The sequence below is a fragment of the Sander lucioperca genome, chromosome 18 (genome assembly GCF_008315115.2).
Source record: "Sander lucioperca isolate FBNREF2018 chromosome 18, SLUC_FBN_1.2, whole genome shotgun sequence".
NCBI lineage: Eukaryota > Metazoa > Chordata > Actinopteri > Perciformes > Percidae > Sander > Sander lucioperca.
In genome coordinates, this window is record NC_050190.1 from 20,861,727 (window position 1) to 20,882,723 (window position 20,997).

Below are 20,997 nucleotides of genomic sequence, written 5' to 3' on the forward strand. Positions count from 1 at the left end.
GGCCTTGTGGACAAAAAGCCTTCTCTAATGAAAATCAGTTTATTGCTACAGGGAATTTCAGAATAGTATTGTTTTCCGCTTTGCTGACATACAACTGATTTCTAAGATTTCACCCTAAAGCCAAACAACAGTTAGCTATGTGAGCCAAAGCGATCTTGTTTTCCTGGAGCCACATGTAATTCTGAAACAGGAAGCACTGCTCTTCAAGTAGCAGCTGTCCAAGCCCTGTTGTTGCACTGATAGATGTACTGTAGATCTCTACCTAAGACAAAAAGCCATGTGTCTAGCCAATTCAAAGACTCGGACTCACCCACACTGAAAAGACAGCTCAAACTGACTGCTGTGGTTACAAGGTCAATTGCATAACATCCATATCACATGCCTGGGAAAGCAGTGATTTATTCCAAACGGATAAGAAACTCATGCAAGTAATTTTCTGTATTTTTCAGTACAAGTCTCATGAGGCCAACAGCATCCTCAGCCAGGCCTGAATAATATTTTTTTTAATACCAAAAGTAACGCCAAATATACATGGTTGTTACAATGTGTTTCCCCTATATTCATTCTGCAGCGACACACTGCCGTGAGTCTCTGAACAAGGCAGCTGTCTGTGGTAAATTCACGTCCGTAACAGCAGGACAGTCGAGTGTGTTATTTAAAATGCTGAAGTCAGTTGAACAGGTGAAGCGAAGATAACCTTGTCAGTAGCCTAAGGTACCAAACAGGCTCGGTAATGTACAACATGCTAATGTGCTGGCGAATTCGGTGTTGTGTTTTTAGTTGAGCTGCACCAGAGAATACTCGGTTAAAACTGTTGGATGATGCTGTTTTGCCCTCACTGTTCTCCGTGAAGTTTGCCAGAAGTGACGTAGTGTAGCGTTTCATGTGAAGTAAGCACTGCACCGGACTCCGTTTAAAAATAGAATAAAAATAGCTTTTTAAATGCTAAATTGCTCGTACGGAAATAACAGGAGTAACAGGCAAACCAGCTTTAAAAGTGACCTATTTTCTTTGTAAATAAGCGCTGTGCGGTGGATCCAATTCATGCCAATGGGAAGAGTGGTTCATGGGGATTTTTAAACTCAAACCGATTAATCGACTATCAAAATTGCGATTAATTTAATAATTAAATATAATTGCCTGGTGTTTCATCCTGGCACCCTGCTAGAGAGTGAAGTGCCCGTAGCGGTCTCTACAGTACAGCTCATCATGCTGTTAGCTTTCTTTAGCCGTGACATACCACAGATTACATAAGTCTGCCACTGTATGGCCCCTCATCTCTCAACTATCTGCTACTGTAGCCATGAGACTGTCAGCAGCCCCCTTCCCCCACCCCTTGTACACACAGTGCTTTCACATAGTTTATACACAAATGCTGAACACTCAAAGTCCCACAAACCAGCCTTGTATCTCCAATGTGCTGGGAGACGCAGCCTGGTTTCACACTCATGGTTTGGCTATACAGTACATGCAAAAGAACACAAACACATACAACTCAAACAATGCTTGGCTGGCTTAAAGAAATGCCACATGACTAAGTGAACTACAAAACACTGCTTGCCTTCACTACTGTTCATGTGACCACATGGGATACAAAACAGCAGCTTAGTCAGGAGACTTTTAGTATAGAGCAATGTCAGCAGACAACAAAAAAAACTTTTAATAGGCTAACTAGTGCAAGACATAAATTCAGGGCGATTGTGGTGATTCTTGCTGTGTCAGTAAACGGTGTAGTTTGATTTGTTTTAGAACATTATGCAACATGATTTCACACATACAGTATATTGTAATTCAAAAGGATAATACGATACAGAATGTTCCTCCTTTAGAATTGCCATCAACATTGAATCAACAAAAGCCTTTTAAAGGCTAGCAAAAGGAAGAAATAGCCTGATGTCTCTGCTCATAATAAGCAAAGAGGGCAGTGAATGAATAGATGTTATTTTCTCAATTCTACGTTAAAAAAAGGGCCTTGACACCCAAGTAAAAGAAGTAAGAATGCAACATCTCACAGTCCCTTTAGTCACACAGTCCAACATTAGACCTCTCCATCCTTACAGCAAGGTTGGAGTCACTGACTGTAGCAAACTTATCTTGCTCCAACCAGAAGATGCAGAGATCTGGGGAATAACTCCTCCACTGATAGCAACTTTAAGGAAGTTTGAATTGGCTACCCTTCGAGGCTTTACAAAGAATTTTAGACTGACCCTGGCTCAGTCGTTCTGTCCTCTCTCCAGGTTACACAATCACACTTACGCACACGCACGCACACGCACGCATGCATGCACACACTTACAAACATGGGATATTATGAAATAACAAATAGACTTAGCAATTAAGCCACATTTGGGTTTCAAACTAACGCAAGATCAATCTCTAATATGACTAATAATAACACTTATTTCCACATCAAATGAGAAATGACTCATCATAAACCTCTCGGAAAATCATTAATTGTGACTTGAGCTTGACACCAATGGCTTTGATGCATTGGCGCCTTAAGAGTGTAAACACAGAAACTAGAGTACTGGAAGGCAACCTTGATTTTGAAACCACACAGATAGTCTGCACTGGCCTTTGTGCTGTACTGATATACTTCAAATTCCTCCTAGTCGCCATTGAGCAACTTTGAACTATGAGTGATGGATTCTGCTGCTGCCAAGGCAGAGTTTAATACACATTTAAATGGTAGGATTAGAAAATGTCATTGATCTTCATAAGCAGTTCTGCTGGCACTGAAATGAATATGCTCTAGCTATTCTCCTTATGAATAATATGCATGGCTAATTCAATTAACAAGCAATATCACGGCTAACGTTTAAATAGGGAGAAAAAAAACAAAATAATTAAAACCTCAATTTCTGTTGAAACAATTATTCACTTTCTGTGCAGCTCTAATCTATTTAAAAAGGACTGACCTAAAGCCCAGCAGTAAATTGGTTTAGTGTGTCAAAATGTGACTTTGGGTGGCAACAGCACAACCGACACACACACACACACACACACACACTCAAGCAATTTAAACACAAACAAACACATCTGAAGAGAAGAGAAGAGAAGAGAAGAGAAGAGAAGAGAAGAGAAGAGAAGAGATTTGCATGTGTCTTCTGACCTGACACACAGATGAAAGTCATGTAGTCTCCTTGACCACCAGTGGCCAGGAAGGGGATCTTCTTCTTGGTCCTCCGCTTCACCTGCACTGCAGCAAGCATCTTCTCATCATGGGGTATGAAGACCTCCTTGTTGATGGCTGACTTGGCACTCATCTCTGAAGTTGGCAGGAGTGAACCGCTGGCAAACAGTTTAAGTGGAGAGGACGAGATCCACTCCTCCTGAAGAGGAGAAGAGAACGGCAAATTGAATTAGCAGGAATGATGGACCGGACTAACTACACTAAAGTCTGGCTTTCACACTTTCCAAACGTCTCCTTAATTACAAACAAAGACACATATGTTCTTACTTGCCTCTACTGGTATTTGGCCATCCAGATAGTTTAGTTAGATAAACTAGATAGTTGAGCTAAAGTATTTTCATCCAATTAAATAGTCCATAGAAATATATGAAAACGGTTGACAGTGTGTTCTGTGGATTATCTAGAGTAACAAGGTCACTGATTCTGGAAAGAGATGTAATTGAATTTTTCTGGAGACAGAAGTCCGAAAATGTGTGTGTCTGTGTGTCACAGCCTCCTTTCCAACTTTAAAACAAAATTGTTTTTTTAATGTTACTTTACATTGCAAACACTGTATCACATTTCAAGATATAATCTAAGCATTTACAACTTGAAATACAGTAGAATGACTGAAATAGCATTGACTGATGTCATCATATACACTGCTTCATCAAACTGTTCTTTTTTAAAATAATTGGTCTCTATCATTGTCACTGTGATTGGCACAGCTGTTTCAGTCGTGAGACCTGTGATGCGACCCCTTGTCACAGGTTGTCTGATTAGTGAACAGTTAAATGCCTGATGATAAAAGCACCTGTATTTTGTAGGAAAGGCACAAATATTAAAAGTATGAAACAAAAAAATCTTCAGTATCCTTGTATAAAGATAAATACAGTAAGGCTGAAGTTAGCAGGAGAACTCATTCTGTTAAAGAAAAAGCTTATGTCTTCTGCGTGTTCTGTTCACATCCTCAGCCTCGGGCGAATCACCCTCGGTCTCCAAAAGTACACACACATGCAACCAATCTATACACTCTCAACTGCTCAAAGTGTATTGCACGTTAAAGTAAAGGGCTCCAAAATGGAGAATGGTTGCGTCTCTGTGTGTTGCAATCAGGCTCCATGCTCCATCTCTTTAAATGCTTTGCCAATGTTCTTCTTGAAAGCACTGCCACTCACAGAGATGAAATGACTTCAGTTGAAGCTGTTCAGAGTACTGGTCTCACTGATACAGAACAGCAATCAAGTTTCTAGTATTACAAAGCCAATGTCTACTAGGGAATGTATTTCTTGGGAATATACCATGAGAGACACAGCAGTATGTCTGATGGTGTGTGAATGGAAAACTGTGCTTACATGCAGGATACAGTCATAAAGAATTGGGTTAATTAGGTCCAAATGCTCTCATGAGGACAATGGAGCTTAATCATTTTCTCAGCCACACACACTCACTCGAGACACACAAGCACTCACAACCAAATACCGCACAGCCCACCCTGATGAACCGATCTATCCGTCAGTCTCAACCAGTCGATGAATTACTCTACTGCGAGCCAGACTGCAAAAAAAATGCCTTGATCAAACTGGCTTGTAATAAATAACAGAGCGCAAACACTAACTTGTTTTCTAACAGTGCAGTAAGCTTTAAAATGAGTGCTCAGCAGCTGAGGAGAAGCCATTGGAGTCAAAGTTTCATTCACTGATTCTCATAAAAGCAAAACCTGCAGCGGTACAAGGTTTACATGGACAGTGAAAAGTGCACAAGCAAACTTCTCTGCCCCGAAACTTAAGAGGCTGAAAGGCTGCCATTGTTGACTTGTGGTCAGTGGTAAAGTAGGATTACGTCAGGCCAGAAGGAACACTTCAATAGCAGTGGAACATAAAAGCTCTGAACACAATACCATAACTACAATATAATGCAATCTAATAAATAGCCCTGCAGTAAGTGGTACTTGCATGAAGCTACTATTGTTCAATTTTTGTTGAGTGTGTCATCTATGTGGTATTTTGTGAGACAGCATTTAGTGGGGGTTTCATACTAAATTGCATTACAGGGAAAGTTAATGTGTGTAATGTGTACACGGGGTCAACAAAAAAAAAAAAAAAGTTAAAGCATCACTTCTCTGACACAAAAATGTTACATTACAGGTTTCACAAAAGGTAAAATGTATCGCAAGGCCACTTTGTTTTTAGAAGTTTACGGTCTAATCAAATATCCTCTCTTTCTATCCATCTTCCTTTCTCCGCTCTTTCAGCAATGCAAGACTTCATAATAAACAAAAACCCGGGCCAAGACTTTGTGTAAAGTAATTAGAGAAGATAATAAAAGTTGTATTGCAAACGACCCTCTGTCAAAAGCAGTAAAGCTCTTTCAATCAGGGCCTTTTGAGCGAGCCAGGCATCATGTAATAACTGTGCTATGAGCTGTGTGCATGTCATACTGAGCTCTGATAAAGACTGCAACACCTGTACTGTGCCAGTCCAACCTCAAAGTGCAAAAACAGTACCGCACTCAGAAGTCTTGGACATCATGTTCTCTGAAAGTATCATATTCTGAGGACAGTCCTGAATGGGTTTTTACATTCACATCTTCCCCAAGGACGGTAGTTTAAACTCTGTATCAGAGCTTTCAGCGCTTCGACACAATTTGAAGCCATGACAAATGTATCGTTATTTCATATTTCCTTGTTGAGGGTTAAAACGATTGCACATCATTATATCATGTATCAACCAATCTACATAATACTGTACACATACATTCATTTACATATGCACAGAAATTGCACTAAATGAGCTCACTCCTCCCCCTTGGTATCTATCCTTTTATATCGTCTTCCCTTCTCAATTACTAGATAGTACAATGAAGAAACCAAAAACAGAAATTCAAGGGTAATTGTTGAAAAGCCACTCGTCTTGTTGCTCACTAGAACAAATCAGCCCAGCGGAGATCCTCTCTGTGGAAGCCCTAATCCATAACATCTTTCCCTCTTCTCCTAGTTCCTCCAGCTGAGAAGGAACACTGCCCATCTCCCTGCAAGCTGTCACCAGGCAAAGGGGAGCGCATATTCCCCCTCAAGTGGCCCGCTGAAGCATGAAGGGAAGGAGGGATAAGGGGATGGGGGAGCGAGAAAGAAAACAAGCAGGAGGAAGAGGAGGAGGAGGCAGTCAGGAGCTTCTAGGCAGTGAAATGTAGCCAGCTACAATGCAAAGCTTATGGTTCGACTTTGAGCAGTCTAATGCAATGCTCACAATGCAGGGCTGAGTAGATGTACTGGAGGGAGCCAAGGAGCTGCTGTGGCAGTGAAAACGACGTACATATATTTTACGGCTGCTTATCACCCCATTTCCAAGCAGAGTCCCTTTTAAAAACACTTCATTAACTGTGGCTGTGTATAGCCAAGCTGTCACAGGAGCAGCACTGTTCCCCTGCTCCCCTCTTGCCCAGTGTGTTAATGTGAAATCTGTTCAGTCAGTGCTCACGGCTCTCCCGGGACCTCTTTGGAGTGGGGTCTTTGAGCTAGCTGCACAGCCACTTGCTGTGCTCACATGCCCATTGGAAGATGCCAGCACAAGCTGTAGAAGCAAAGGAAAGGGGACCAAAAGACAGGTGGATGATACAGGTCTCATCACACTGAATTGAAGATGTGTCACTGTCCATAATTTCCTTTGGAGACATAACAACTAGATAACATTGACAGAATCTATGCATTTTCCTGTTATTTCTGACCATCTGGTAAACAAAAATGGGGGGGGACGCCAAAAATTCTTGTATGTAGTAAAAACCCTGAACTTGGTACATGAAGCCTCAAGTGCAGTATTTGAGAGACAGCAGCAAGGGTATACTTTAAATGTGCACGTTCAGCAAACACACTGCACTGGAGTGTCAACAAGCATTTTTTGCTTGCGGGTGAGACAGCAACAGGACAAGGAACTCCAGTCAGTCTATCAACAGCAGAGAACAAGACGGAAAGCAGTGTTCGAGATATCACTTGCCGTTGGGAGTGTAGACTAAACCTTCGCTTAAAAGTAAAGTATGATGTACAAATGAAGATTTTGGAACATAAAATGATATCTGGCAAGGTAACCAATTTAAACAGATAATATAATCCTCCTCTAGAAGAAATTCATCCCCTGTATCTACTCCTCCCACTCACATCTGACTGACTTTGGAAACTTTCAAAGACAAAGTTGTTTCTTTCATTCCACACAGCACTCTCAAAAAAGAGGTCTGAAAGAAGTAAAACACTTCGCCTCATCTGCAGCTTCTCATGCACGTCTTTCATGTTGATTCAAGGCTCTGTACAAGGCCTTGATTTTACAGAAAAACCTCCCCTGTTGCGAACATCTTCATAGATTACATCTTTAGAGAGTGACGTCATCACTTTGAATGAGCGGTATCCAACGTCGCCGCCACATGAACAGATGGTGAATGTTACCTCTCATAAAATAATTGAGAGATTACACCGTCTACCCTGCTGTTCACCTGGTGTCAACGCCAGACTGTGATATATTAAAATCTAATCCTACGTTAGTGCAGCACTGCGCTACAAATGACAGACAAAACTCATTCTGGACATGCGTGGTAAAAAGATTTCAGTCACAGGTCACTTACGAGTATCGTTCAGATTCAGATAGTTTGTTGTTATTTAAGCATGTTAAAAACACGAAGGAACAAAATGTGTTACTCAGACTCAGCAGCGTACACAATAAATAAGTGTTTAAGCTAGAATAAAATAAATCAAATCTAAAACCTATAATTAACAGAACACAGTTATAAAACCGAGCAGCATGTTAACAGAATAGTGCATCAGTAGCTGCATGCAGTCGCCACAGCAAAAGTGCAGAGGACAGGCTTAAGTCTGTGAGTTCATATCATGTTGGATGACAAGAGCCAATAACACCAAGATTTATTATGGTGTACAACTATACATTCTAGTAAAAAAAAATGTCATTTCAATTTCATAAGACATAAAGTCTAAAATATAATAAATATAAAAGTCAGTGAAAGTCCATCATTTTTGCAGTTGTTCTGTGCTTGGGGAAATCTCTCTTCTCTCTCTCTCTCTCTCTCTCTCTCACACAGCAGCAGTTGTATTTTCTGTACATATGAAGTCAAAAACAAGCACGAGGGTAGGACAGCTTATTGAAGCTGGATTTAGCCGTCCATGTTTTGTGACCAAATCCCTCAATCAGACCAACTCAATGTGCATGCCAGTCAGCAAAGCTCATTAGCACAGTTCTTCTGCCATCTCAGACTTGCAGACATCTTCAAATATGCTTAAAGGAACACGCCGACTTATTGGGAATTTAGCTTATTCACCGTAACCCCCAGAGTTAGACAAGTCGATACATACCCTTGTCATCTCCGTGGTTCCAGTAATCTTACTGCTCCGAATAAGTGATAAAATAACGGCAACATGTTCCTATTTACATGTTGTGATTTGTATAGTCACAACGTGTACAAAAAACAACGTAACATGAGACACAGCTATCTTCTAACCGTAAACAAACCGGGTACTATATTCTCAGGCGGAAGAATATAGTACTTGGGCGAAATGATTTGCTTTGCAGCAAGCCTGTCTGAGAATATAGTTCCCGGTTTGTTTACGGTTAGAAGATGGCTATGTCTCATGTTACGTTGTTTTTTGTACACGCTGTGACTCTACAAATCACAACATGTAAATAGGAACATGGTGGCGTTATTTTGTCACTTTTATCACAATTCGGAGCAATAGGGTTACTGGAACCGTTCACCTGCATGATCTGTGCTAGGCTAAGCTACCGGTGGAGCTGTCAGACAGCGTTACACCACGCACGGAAATGAGAAGGGTATGTATCGACTTATCTAACTCTGGGGGATACGGTGAATAAGCTAAAGTCCCAATAAGTCTGCGTGTTCCTTTAAGTTAGTCAAATCTGCTATGCTGTTTTAGTATACAGACAGGGTTTGAAAACAAGTGCACAGGGCTGAACGAGTGGAAACTACAACACTAAACAATTAGGTTTTTTTTTAACTCTCCCAACAGAAATGATATACAGTGCTGCAACTCAACCATGTTCTTCAAATTCAGCATCTAGTAGTGCTTTTTTTTAGCACACTCAGGTGAACAGCAGGGCATCTGGATTCCTCACAACCAAATCCCAATGAAGAATCTTTTCATGTGTAACTCCTAGACAGAATCACACAGTTTAGGCTCCTGTGTGCATGGCAACGTTGGCAAGACAAGAAATTGCAGGAAAGGTTGTCTAATTAAAATCTGTAATATAAAGAGATCATATGTTTTGCACAGACTAAAAGGAAGAGCATGAGAAAGGGAGGATCAAACTAATTTTTGTCTCAAGATCCTTTTTATAATTTCATTCTTTTTTAATGCGAGTTGTGTTTTCCTTTCTTCACAATATGTGAGGCAAACAATGTACATTGTATACTGTGGGACGAAAAGGAAATGTACACAAGAATAAACACTGCACATCCTGCTGATGTCTATTTCATGTTATAAAATAATGGAAACCATTGATCACAAAAAGAATAGCTCTTCATGACAGCAGGTTGAATAGGACCTTACTCTTTTCCCTCAAAAAGGAAAGATATGAGAGGACACATCCATTTTCCTCAGCTGCCAGGAAGGCATGGGCTAACCATGAATCAATTTACATTCAACATGCCAGGCTCCCAAATGAGCTCATTCTTTATAGCCCAGCACATTATGACAATAAAACATTTGGGACAGACTGGGCAGTAGTACTAGGTAAATAGCTGAAAAGCAAACATAGAGTACTTACCAATTCATGTCTCAAACACAAATGCAGGATCATTACCACAATGATTAATTTATATACTGGGGCAATGGCTTGAGACATTCACAATACAAAAGTGAATGTAGAATTAGTTTGCATAAGGATGAGCTAAAAGCAACAGCACTGTGTCACTGTACATAGACAGAATAATAACATGTTGATGATATAGGCCTACTTAGAGCAAAATAAGCAAAATGTCTGAGGTAAACAGACAAAAAACATAACCTGCCTTGTGTTTAAATGTACTACTTCTCCATTAAATGTTTTGCAAATCAGAGGCGATGCTTATGACAATAGCAAAGAGACCATGCAGAGAGGGAAACCACAATCTCAGTGATTCAAATTCCTTAAGGACTCCAAATCTTAGTGTCATTTTGCCAGAAACACTGACAGGCTGTTTTTACAAGGCACCTACTGTCTTCCTTTGAGGACCTCTGTCCTCTATGATAACTGTACGAGCTGAGGTGGTGGACACACAGGGAGTGAGCCAGCTCGACAGTTTACATTATGCTGAGGCTAATTGGACACTGAAGTACGGGGAAAGGTATAAGCTTATGCTTTATGGCGTGCAAGAGCAAATTAAGGCCTGAACTCTTGCGTAGGAAGAAGCAATATTTTAATGTAAGTGGGTTAGTTAACGCAATTGGGAGGCACAAGGGTAGGATTAGGAGCCTCACAACTAATCTGAACCAAAACGTCCCTCTAGGTCCCAACCTGTCACAGAGATGTGGAGACGTGGTAATTGGTCTACAGAAATACAGTACAGACATTCAAATGAAACTCTTTTTTTCTATTTTTGGATTTAGCAAAGAGCAAGCCCAATCATTTGTGGAGCTGAAAAAATAACTCAAAATGCAATAAAAAAAAAGATAATACTTCACAATAGACTTCACAATTGGACACTGTGAAGATTCAAGCCTTGTTTCTCCAAGTTTGGTGATATTCAAATATTATTGACCCATTGAATAATAATGTCAAAAACGCACCATCCCACCCAGCCAAAATGAGGATGTTTCCAAAAAGATTACATTTTGGAAATGCAAGGGTTTCACCTGGGAACATCAAGTTGTAATTTGCTAGTTTTGGGGTCCTTAGGTACGAAGCCTAACTACAATGCGGGCAGTTCTGCTATACCTGTGTGGGGCACATAGGCTACCCAGAGCAAGCTAAAGGTGCAGTCATGGACAGAGATGATTTGATTGAATTGTATTTTAGACTGTGAATGAGTTACAAAGACATTCTAAAAAGCCTGGTATTGCAAGGAATTGTTATTACCGAGAGGCATTTCAACAGAATATTCAGAGCCCGGATGCTTTACCGGTGAAGGTACAACTTGGATGCCTGTGTTGCACCAAAAGCTGTGACCCATCAGAAACTGTGACCGCAGAGTGCACTGCGGCACATCGTCTGCCCGTGTGTGGTAGACAATGGAGGGTGAAGAAGAGCGTCTACGCAAACGGCGTAAACATTAATACATTACATCCACGGGTGCAAGCTGTATCATTACACGGTTTGTTATTGCTTCCTAAGGAGAAAGAGTAAACCGCTGGTGACCATATTAACCACCTCAGACATAGTAACATATGTTTATCTGAAAGTAAATAAAATATATTAAAGGTACATTTTCTCTGAAATGAAATTTTTTGTGACTGCATGCACGAGTTACATTTGTAATAACCTACCTAAAACCTTACACTAGACCTACAGTACATTTAAAACTTAAAATAATCATATTCTACTGTAAAGAAAAGAAAGAACTAAATATTTAATGGACCAGCACATTGGGTAAATTGTCAGATTATGTGACCCCACTGTAACTGCTTAATAAAGGAGTTAAACTTCAAAATATTGTTTGGGGTAGTTATGTCATCCCTTCACACTAATCTGGACACGTTTTCTTATTTTTAGTCATCACAGAGGTCACCATATATTATAAGTACAGTAGCAGCTGTCAGAATATGTGCCCCACACAGGTATAGCAGAACTGCCCACATTATAGCTAGGCTACGTCGTTATCCCCAAAATACTATTTTGTGGCCACAAATTAGTATATTGGGCCATAAATTAGTATTTCGTGGCCACAAATTAGCATTTTGTGGCCACAAATTAGTATTTCCTGGACATAATTCTTTTTTTTTTCTTCGGATGTCATGTCTGGGGCTCCGTACCTAGGTGGCCCGTGGGGGCGCTAAGCAGCTGCTTAAGCGAGAATTATACTGGACACAGCCCAGCTGGCGCGTACAGATGTGACGTCATGGGATCGCCATGACTATTTATACCCGCGCTGGTGGTCGCGACACTAGTTGCAGTCTTCTCCTGAACAGAGGTGGCGCTAAAGAGGAAAGGCTACAGACGTTGCTCTTTCTACGGACTAGAAGAAGAAGAAAAAGGTAAACAACGGCAGAACTGGCAGCAGCATTGACGTCAATGCTTGGATTTGATTGGATGAGCTACTTGGTGGGATAAAGCCTTTCATTCACCATAAAAGAACTCATCTTAACCTAGTAAGTTTACAAGAGAGACTTGCAGTCACTCTGAGAGTCCTGGCATCCTTGTCGGCGAACTCGTTCAGGCCTCCCGTTTCCGCTTTGTCGTGCGCCGCTGAAAAAAAAAAGCCGTGCTGGGCGCGCGCCATATATCTGACGCGCCGACAGGATATGACATCATTTTAACGTCACGATGGCGCGCGCCACCTTGGATGCGTCCAGTATAATTCTCGCTTTAGTCTGCATGCCTTGGGCCAGTTCTGCTTCTGCTTATAACAGCACCAAAAACACAGTGCTGCTATACTAAGAAAAAAGGCAACCGGCAATGATGATCAAAATGTAACATTTAACAATTAATGTTCATCAAATATTAATTAAGCAGGTGTTTTTTTCCAGCATCGGATAAGATTGTGCCATATGGTTCATTTGTGCCAGCACAAACCATTATCTTTAGATTTCTTTAGAGCCTTAAATGTGACCATAATGTCTGATGACATTAGCTTTTATGATGTTATCATACAAGTAAATATTGTGATAATATAAAAGACGTGTCTCATATTTCTTTATGGGCAAACAGACTGATGACACGGAAACACAGCCTACACTCATAATACTCAGATATTCAAGGTGGACTACACCCAAATTCACTTGTCTGGGCTGACAGGAATTTCACTGGAATACTTGCACTTCCAAGCAATGTGAATGTGTAGACGGGGGCCAAACTTGTTCTGATCAAATATTTGATTTAGTTCTGTTTTCAACACCTCCGTTTATGACGACAGCTCTCAAACAGGGAGGCGCGGTTCACCTCCGTGAACACCATGAAACACAACAATGACACTTGTAGGCCTACAAATTAACTTGAATTATGGTGATTTTGTCAAAAGGCGTAGACACTAGGCTAAGGTAAATGTTATCTTCCAACACAAGCACGTGCACAAACAGTTAATGAGCCGAACGCGCGCGCACTTGTTCTGATTCCAACCGTAAAGTGTTTGAAAGGTTGTTGACGCAGTATAAATGCCAATCGCAAATCAATAACACGAAAACAACAGTTCCTACATCAACTACACTTTTCCCCACGCGGAAAACTATTAAGGTGTATATTGACTTTTTTTTTTTTTTTTAAACAGAAGTAGTCAGGAGTTAGCGTTACTTACCGATGTGTTTCAGCGGTGATTTCCACGTGCGGTCCTCAAATCCTTCGGTTAATTTGTCCGGCTGTTGTTACAGTTCAGCCACTTTCAGCAGCCTCTTCCTTATTGTTAGCTGTCTTAGACTAAACGGTAGCCTTTGGTGTTTACCATCGTGCGACTCCACTTCCACGACAGTTGTTGGTTTGTGAGCGGCGTGAGGAGAGTTTGTTTTCCCTGCTGCCGTTTCTGCGCAGACAGAGACCGTCTGTCTGACTGCGGCTGTGTGTGTGTGTGTGTGTGTGGGATGGGAAACCAGTAGCAGGTTCACACACACACACACACACACACACACACACACACACACACACAAACTCGCCCGCCAATCACGTAACGTTACAGTGTCACATTACCGCGTAGCATGCATGCCGTTCACATCACATCTGCATGTCTTGGGAGTCTCTTTGAAGTGCTAAGAGACGAAGAAGAAAATGGCAATTGGATGGATATTTGTGGGCTAGTAAATTCCTCAAAACACAATTTTCCATCTGTGACGTTAAAGCAGCCTGGTTAAGGTGTTTGGACTCAAACGCCAAACTTTAAAGAGACTCCTTTCCAGAGGAATTATCCTTACAGCCTGAATATTTTATATATGAAAAATAGCAGAAGACATTCACAGGGACACCATACAAACATCACCTCCGCTACATAACTGTTAGACCCAAAAGGCACATGCTAAGAATAGGAGTTGAAAAATACTGTTGATAGGTTATTATAAAGTAGTGACAGTTTCCATGGGAATATTAGCTATTGGACTATAATGGAAGCAAAATATTTTTTTTATGGTTTTTATTGCCTAATCTCTATGACTCAAACCTTGAATATCTCTGATCATAGTGGACGCCCCACACAATAACTCATGTTCAGTAGTTAGGGTATTCCAAAAGGTCACCATTAAATAAAATTGGTTTATCTTAAATGAATTACTTGTTGAGACATTTCTGCACTGCCAAGGACTCATAACAAAGGCACGCTGAGTCCTTGTGGGGATATTATAAATTGAAATTGGTGAAAATTAGGTTTTTACCTTGTCTGTATGACTCAAACCTTAAACAGCTTTCGAAAGCGTGATTGTTTTAGGACGTGTGGACGTGGTCTAAAGTGAACAAAAACTAGGACATTTAGGCTTTTTATTTTAAATTACTTGTTTGGACACCTGATGAGATTACTGGCCAAATAACAGTGACTTTGAGTCTATATGGATATACTGTAATAGTTATATTAAGGAAATAGCTTGTAGTTTGTATCACCCTGTCTCTGTGACTCAAACTTTAAATATCTCTGATTATGGGAGCCTTACTAGGCCATTCCCCAAGGTCACCATAAAACAACTAGCTTAACTTCTTCAAATTGGTTGTTTAGACAGGCCTACACTAGCTGAACATTTTCCAATATCTTACTGCTGGATGTGTGGGAGGTGTCAATTTTCAAGACTATCCTAAACTGCCAGCAGTGGTTTACTACCATCTTTTGTTTCTACAGCCGTGCCAACAGAAATTAGTTCCCTGGGAATTCACACTCACAGAGGCAGTGGAACTGCGTGTGTCTGTCTAATGTTTTGCTTGGCTGGTTGCGAATCATCCAAATCCCCCACTCTAATTCCTCTCCTGGTAGATTTGGCTTCTTTTATAAGCTCTGTCTTCATTTTGAACAGACTTGGACAAGGCTGCCTCATCTGAGATAGTTTTATGTGCTTCTGTTTCTTTGCCTCTGGGTCTCTACAGCTGATCATTAACATGTTGCAGAGGGAAAAGATGAGCATTTAAGCGGTCATTGTTTGTCATGCTAAGCAGAGGACCAGTTGTACTGTAGCAGATGTCCGTGAGTCAATTGAGAAAGCCGTGATATTAAATGCATGATAAAGGATAAACAAATCCTCATGTGGCTTACAAACAGCAGTCCTGTAATCAAATAGGAATGTTTTTGATTTCCCTTCAAAATCTCATTGAAAAAACTTTGCAGAAATTTTGTCTGGCTTTGCTTTTCTGTGCTACTGTAATCTGCTGCAACACTGAAGTCCCTGTAAGGTGTCATTTTTAACAACGCATAAGACCAGGTGTATTACTTAATAGCAGATGTCATTCAGTGTTTCACTTATGAATAAATGCATTAACCAGCTAAAGCTCCAAGACCATCCATGCAGCCGAAAAACTAAATCACACTTGGCACCCCAATATTCAAATATAAAAGTTCCTCATTCCTCCAGCCCTTCAAGCTTCCTATGGATCATATTACAGTTTGTCTGGCTTTGTGATTCATGCTACAGCAAGCTGCCCATCCATCTGGTAGAGCATGTGGAAATAGTTCATTTCAAGAATTTAGAAATGAAAAATGTTTGCTGTGTCTTCTGAGACTATTTCTTTACGCTACCTTCAGACAATCCACTTTGATTTACACAGACTCTTCTGTTGATTGTAAATTTGGAAGGGGGTGTTGCTGCAGTGGCTGCAAGACCATTGGGACAGCAACAAGAAGGAATTGGATACTAGACTCTCTACGACACTGTAGAAATACTGTGCTGTACCTCTGCGCTCCCCCACATGAGCAAACACTTTTACTGTAATGAGTCACTCTTTCCATGTTAAGGGAAAAAGAGACAGTGGCCTAAGGGGGAAAAAATTGTGTATATACACACACATGCAACCACACAGACGCACACAAGCAGAGAGGGTTAAAAGGGCATTAGCTGTTTCCTGCTGGTGAGTTTGGGAATTCAGGCAGCTGCCTCTCTCAAGGGAAAGACATGGCCGCTGATTGCTCTGATGAAAGAGGCAAAACATGGAACCAAGTCAAGGTTTTGTACTATATGGCACTACCAGTCTCTCAATAACAGTCTGAAGAATGATTGCCCAACAAATATGTTGAAAGCTTGACACTGATCATTGCTCAATTCAAAGCTGAGGTTAGCTTTTGGATGCATGACACACCACAGAGGCTGACCCATCCTTCAGGTTTTGCTCACGTGGCTCGAAGTTTCCGTAATGTGTTATAGGACTGGAATCTGTCTGTGGGAAGGGAATGGTGGTAGAAAAGTAACCAGTCGCAGCTATTCTGGTGAATTTGCTTGAATATCTTAAACAGTACACATAATATATGCTTAGTGCACTTTTGGAATTTACAAGTTATTTGTTTAGTGTGACCTGTCTCAAACCTGACCCAAGTTCAGTTTATCCACTTAAAACTAATGCTCCTGATATTCCCCTTAGATTTTCTATTAAGTAGCATTACATAATTTTTTCATGCTGTTTGGTGTTCCGCACCTGCTTCTTGGAGTGCTTCATCGCTCATATATTAAGAATTGTACAGTAGTCACGTGTAAGTTACATTGTTTAAGACTCCATTGCACCACTACATAAAGAGGAAGCATTTAAATGGATTATTTTAAAAAACATTTTTAAACCTTGATGGCATATTCCACACTCACATTCAGTGAAATATTTACATCCAAGATGCCTGTCTTTACGGCTGCCCCTGGACATGAAATGGAAAATTATAGATGCCTTCTGCATCACTTTATACATATTTATTTGTAACTCTTTAGGAAGTATTTTGCATGATTCAAAACCTTGGAATCTAAATTGAATGTAAAAAGAGCTTGTGTGGGCTTGAGTAAAGATCGTCCGCATATCATGAGCTTGATAAATCCTATAAAGAGGGATTCCTTGAATGTAATCAGTTCTTTTCCATCAAACGCTCTTCCAGAGGAGGCAGGAGCTACTGTCAGAGCTCTACCTGGCACTCCTTCTCCCTTGGCTCCATCCCTGTCCCCCCTCTCTCTCTCTGCACACCCTCAACCCCTCCTCCCAAAATCCTGGAAGACATAAACATCCTCCCAGCCTGTGACGTTAGACAAGGAGCTGTGCAGGCTGGCTGGATTAGGGAGAACGTGTTGCCTCAGTCCTCGTGGTGCGCAGGGTAAACATGGAGATCTGACGATAGAGGAATGGAACGGGGCGAGGGACCCTTTGCTCGGACCACCGGCTGCCTCTCATCTCCCCCACATGGCCAGATGCCTGCCTGCTATGCACTCACACACAGCCCAATACACTCTCTATTACTCTCTATTTTTTTTTTCTCTGTCTCGCTGCTGCACTACTCAAACACTGAATTCATGTGGTTTGTTGTTTACTCTTCACAGTGTGAGGCGTGAAACACACACACATCAGACACTGGTTACAAAGCTGCATGAGAGCTCACTAGAGAGAAAAACATGTCTCACTGTGGCCGAGCCGACACGCAAACATTACTTCTTAAATGCATGTGTACAGTGTGTGAGGTGTTCTTTCATATGAGATTGTATGTGTATGTTCCAGAGAATATCAAAGTGTGCTTTTGATTATCTGTCATCAGAGTTGTTTGGTGCTTCGTAACTTAGGTAACTTTGTGGAACTCGCCACATTCAGGGAGGTGGACTGTTTATGTGAGGAGGGAGTGTCTGCAACCTCTTGTTCAGGTTTCACTACACTTCATGTGAGGAAATAAGCATTTGTGTGCGTCATCTTTGCTGCACTCCCCATGCACATTTCACATTATCGAACCAGGTCAAGTGTTGCAATCCACTTTGCTAATCTTAAAGTGTGAAAGTGAGTGTGAAATAAGAACATATTTAGACCTCGGATCTGGTATTGATTTTTACTGCTAGTGCCTGATAGAATATCTTTGAACATGTGGTCTCTAACCAATCACATTAGATACACAATAACCTATGTGTTGTTGCACTGCTGTTTTGTTTGTCTGCCTTTACGGAGAACTCTATGTTGAGCAGAACCACTTTTTATGTCTATTCGTACTTTCTAAAGTATATCTGTGTAACTTTTAGAGAGTCATTACAGGACAATGGTTGCTAAAAGGCTTCATCTGATTCATCCAGAAGATCTGTCAGATTATAAGCATTATCCATATGACCTTTCAGGCACCGCTGGAACAGAAAGACCTGTCATTTCTTTAAAATGATCCCAACAACTATTCGTATAACTGCTCACACTGACGGTTTTCCTTTTTTAAGCGAGAATTTTGGGACGAGTCATTGGAATATTCCTTTGCCAAAGCAGACACTTTAATTAGATTTCATCAACTGAATGCTCGGCCAGCTACTTTAATGCTCAAATCAATCATAGCTGCTTTGTCGCTTTGGTTTTAATATAAAAAGTCAATATCTAATTAAGTTCAGACTGTATGTTTATGAGGAAAAGAGAGAGGTCTCGCTAATCTTGCAATAATTTAACTTTAACTTTAACTGGTTGGACAAGACTCCACTTTCTAAAACCAGAACATGTGTCAGAGGTGTAATTAATCTCCACTTTGCCTTTCAGATTGGCATTATAATATGAAAGCAGCGTAGATGCAATTAACATTACATCAAAATTGCTGATCATAATTGTTCATTTTCTACATCTGGGGAGTACAAAGATAACACAATGTGGAATGCAAAACATTGACTCACTGTAACTATGAGTGTTTCTGTCAGTATACACATCATGCCAACCCTGTAGAAACATTTAATCTCGCTTTGCCCGCAGGCAGCAGCTTAACTCAGGAGTAAAAACATGATTTTCAAAAGGAGAACACATCCTGAATCAAAGTTAATACTCTGGGGTGTGCTGGAGTCAGATTTTGGAGCAACTCATCAGGCAAAAGAGTCTGTAATGGAGCCACGCACCATAAAACACCACAAACTACATCCATCTCCATCACGGCAGACAGACAGTTGATTGATAGGTGAGTGGAGTGTGCGCGATTGTGGTATTTTCTAATACACCAAGTCACCTCAGTTATTTTAAACGATTCAGGCACCTGAAAGTCTCATTGAGGTCCTTCAGTATGTCTCTTATATACCCCATTTATTCAGCTGTAAGTACAGCGTTGCAAATGGTGGGATCCATAGCATACCTGTGTATCAGTTAACACATTTGATAATGTTTTTACGATACAAGTTTATCCACTTGACGTTTTAACACAAAGTCTCTGTCCGTCTGTTTGAGTCATCTTTATTCTGTCCTCTGACCCACTCAGTTAAAAGCAGCCAATTTAGCCGATCAATGAGCAGAGCCCTCTGGGTAACACAAAGAGCCAAGAATCCAATTTCATTTTGGTCTTTATTGTCAGCAGAACAAGTGGTATCGCTTGGAGACGCTGTCATTGGGCTGTAACACCACAGGGAGATAATGTGGAGATACATGGACACAGGTGGCACTGACTGACTTATTTCTTATTATGTCTCGATATCTGAGAACAGTTTAGGGCAAATGGGTAATAAAAAGAAGGATGAAATTGAGGGAGAAGTCACCATGAGGTCCAAGAAGGTGTTGGCGTTAGAGGCCTTTTTTTAATACTATGGATCCAAGGGGATTGATTTCAACACCTGACATATCTCAATATGTTACACTGAGGCCTAGTAGTTCATACTACAGTAAATACATGCCTTTATTGAACAAGAATACGTATGTTCCTATTGTCCCATTTGAGCCTTTCTATTCACCTTATATTTCAAAAGCAAGATTCCTCTTGATTCATGCAGCTTTATGATTTTGACAGAATATCTCCCAGGATACCTCTGTTTCCTTGTCAGACAAGTCAGCAGACATTGCTCACATCATGCCCCAGGCAAAGACAGGTTCTTCCACCACCACGGAAAGAAAAAAAAAGAAAAAAAAAAAGAAATCTGACACTTGTCTGTTTGTCCCAAACATATTCCATAAGAACAACAGCCCTTTAAATTGCATTAACTCAGCTGGAAAACAAGATTTAGCCCAAACAAAACAGGTTTTAGTGAGCGAGGTGATGCAAATTAACCAATTTTGTGCAACAGTGGTTAAAGCCAAAAGGTCCCTGGGGGAGAAGTGGATTACTTTAGAAAAGACTCCCACAGCAAATAGCCCGAGAGAAGATTCAACTTGAAATGTTAGGTGAGATGGAATACACAACATCTGAAGCTTCAGCTGTAATTTATTTGTGTATACTTGTGTGCTGTATGTATGCATGACCATAAAAATCTTGTGTGCTGCAAAAAGTGATGATGCAAGCGCCTTGGCTCACAACAGCCTCATCTCATCTCTATAAACACCATGTGACGTGACCTCATCAGCTGAGAGGACACCCTCCGGATCAGCTCTGAGACTTTAATGGCATGTTTAGAATTTCGTCAACCGAATGCGTGATGTCCCGGACTTCAAGGCAAGACTAACAAGGTGGATGACCTAAGGCTTCATCCAACAGATGAGATGTAGTTGTGTCAAATGTTAATGGACAAGGTGATCCTGTTTCTATTAAGACAAAAACAAAAGATGGATAACCTCTTTTGTAGCAATAAATACAACATCCAACATCCAGTGTATGAGTCAGCGACTCCC

At 40.8% G+C, this 20,997-nt stretch overlaps 1 protein-coding gene across 1 annotated transcript in view; it reads right to left on the reverse strand.

Moving 5' to 3' along the window:
- stxbp6 (syntaxin binding protein 6 (amisyn)) overlaps positions 1–13,917 on the reverse strand; it is a 67,330-nt gene extending 53,413 nt beyond the window's left edge. The window contains exons 1-2 of the mRNA XM_031310003.2: positions 13,616–13,917; positions 3,113–3,332 (exon numbers count right to left, since the gene is read on the reverse strand). Coding sequence (XP_031165863.1) covers positions 3,113–3,266 — 154 coding nt within the window. The 5' untranslated portion in view covers positions 3,267–3,332; positions 13,616–13,917. The remainder of the gene's footprint in view (positions 1–3,112; positions 3,333–13,615) is intronic.
- Between the last annotated feature and the right edge of the window lie 7,080 nt (positions 13,918–20,997).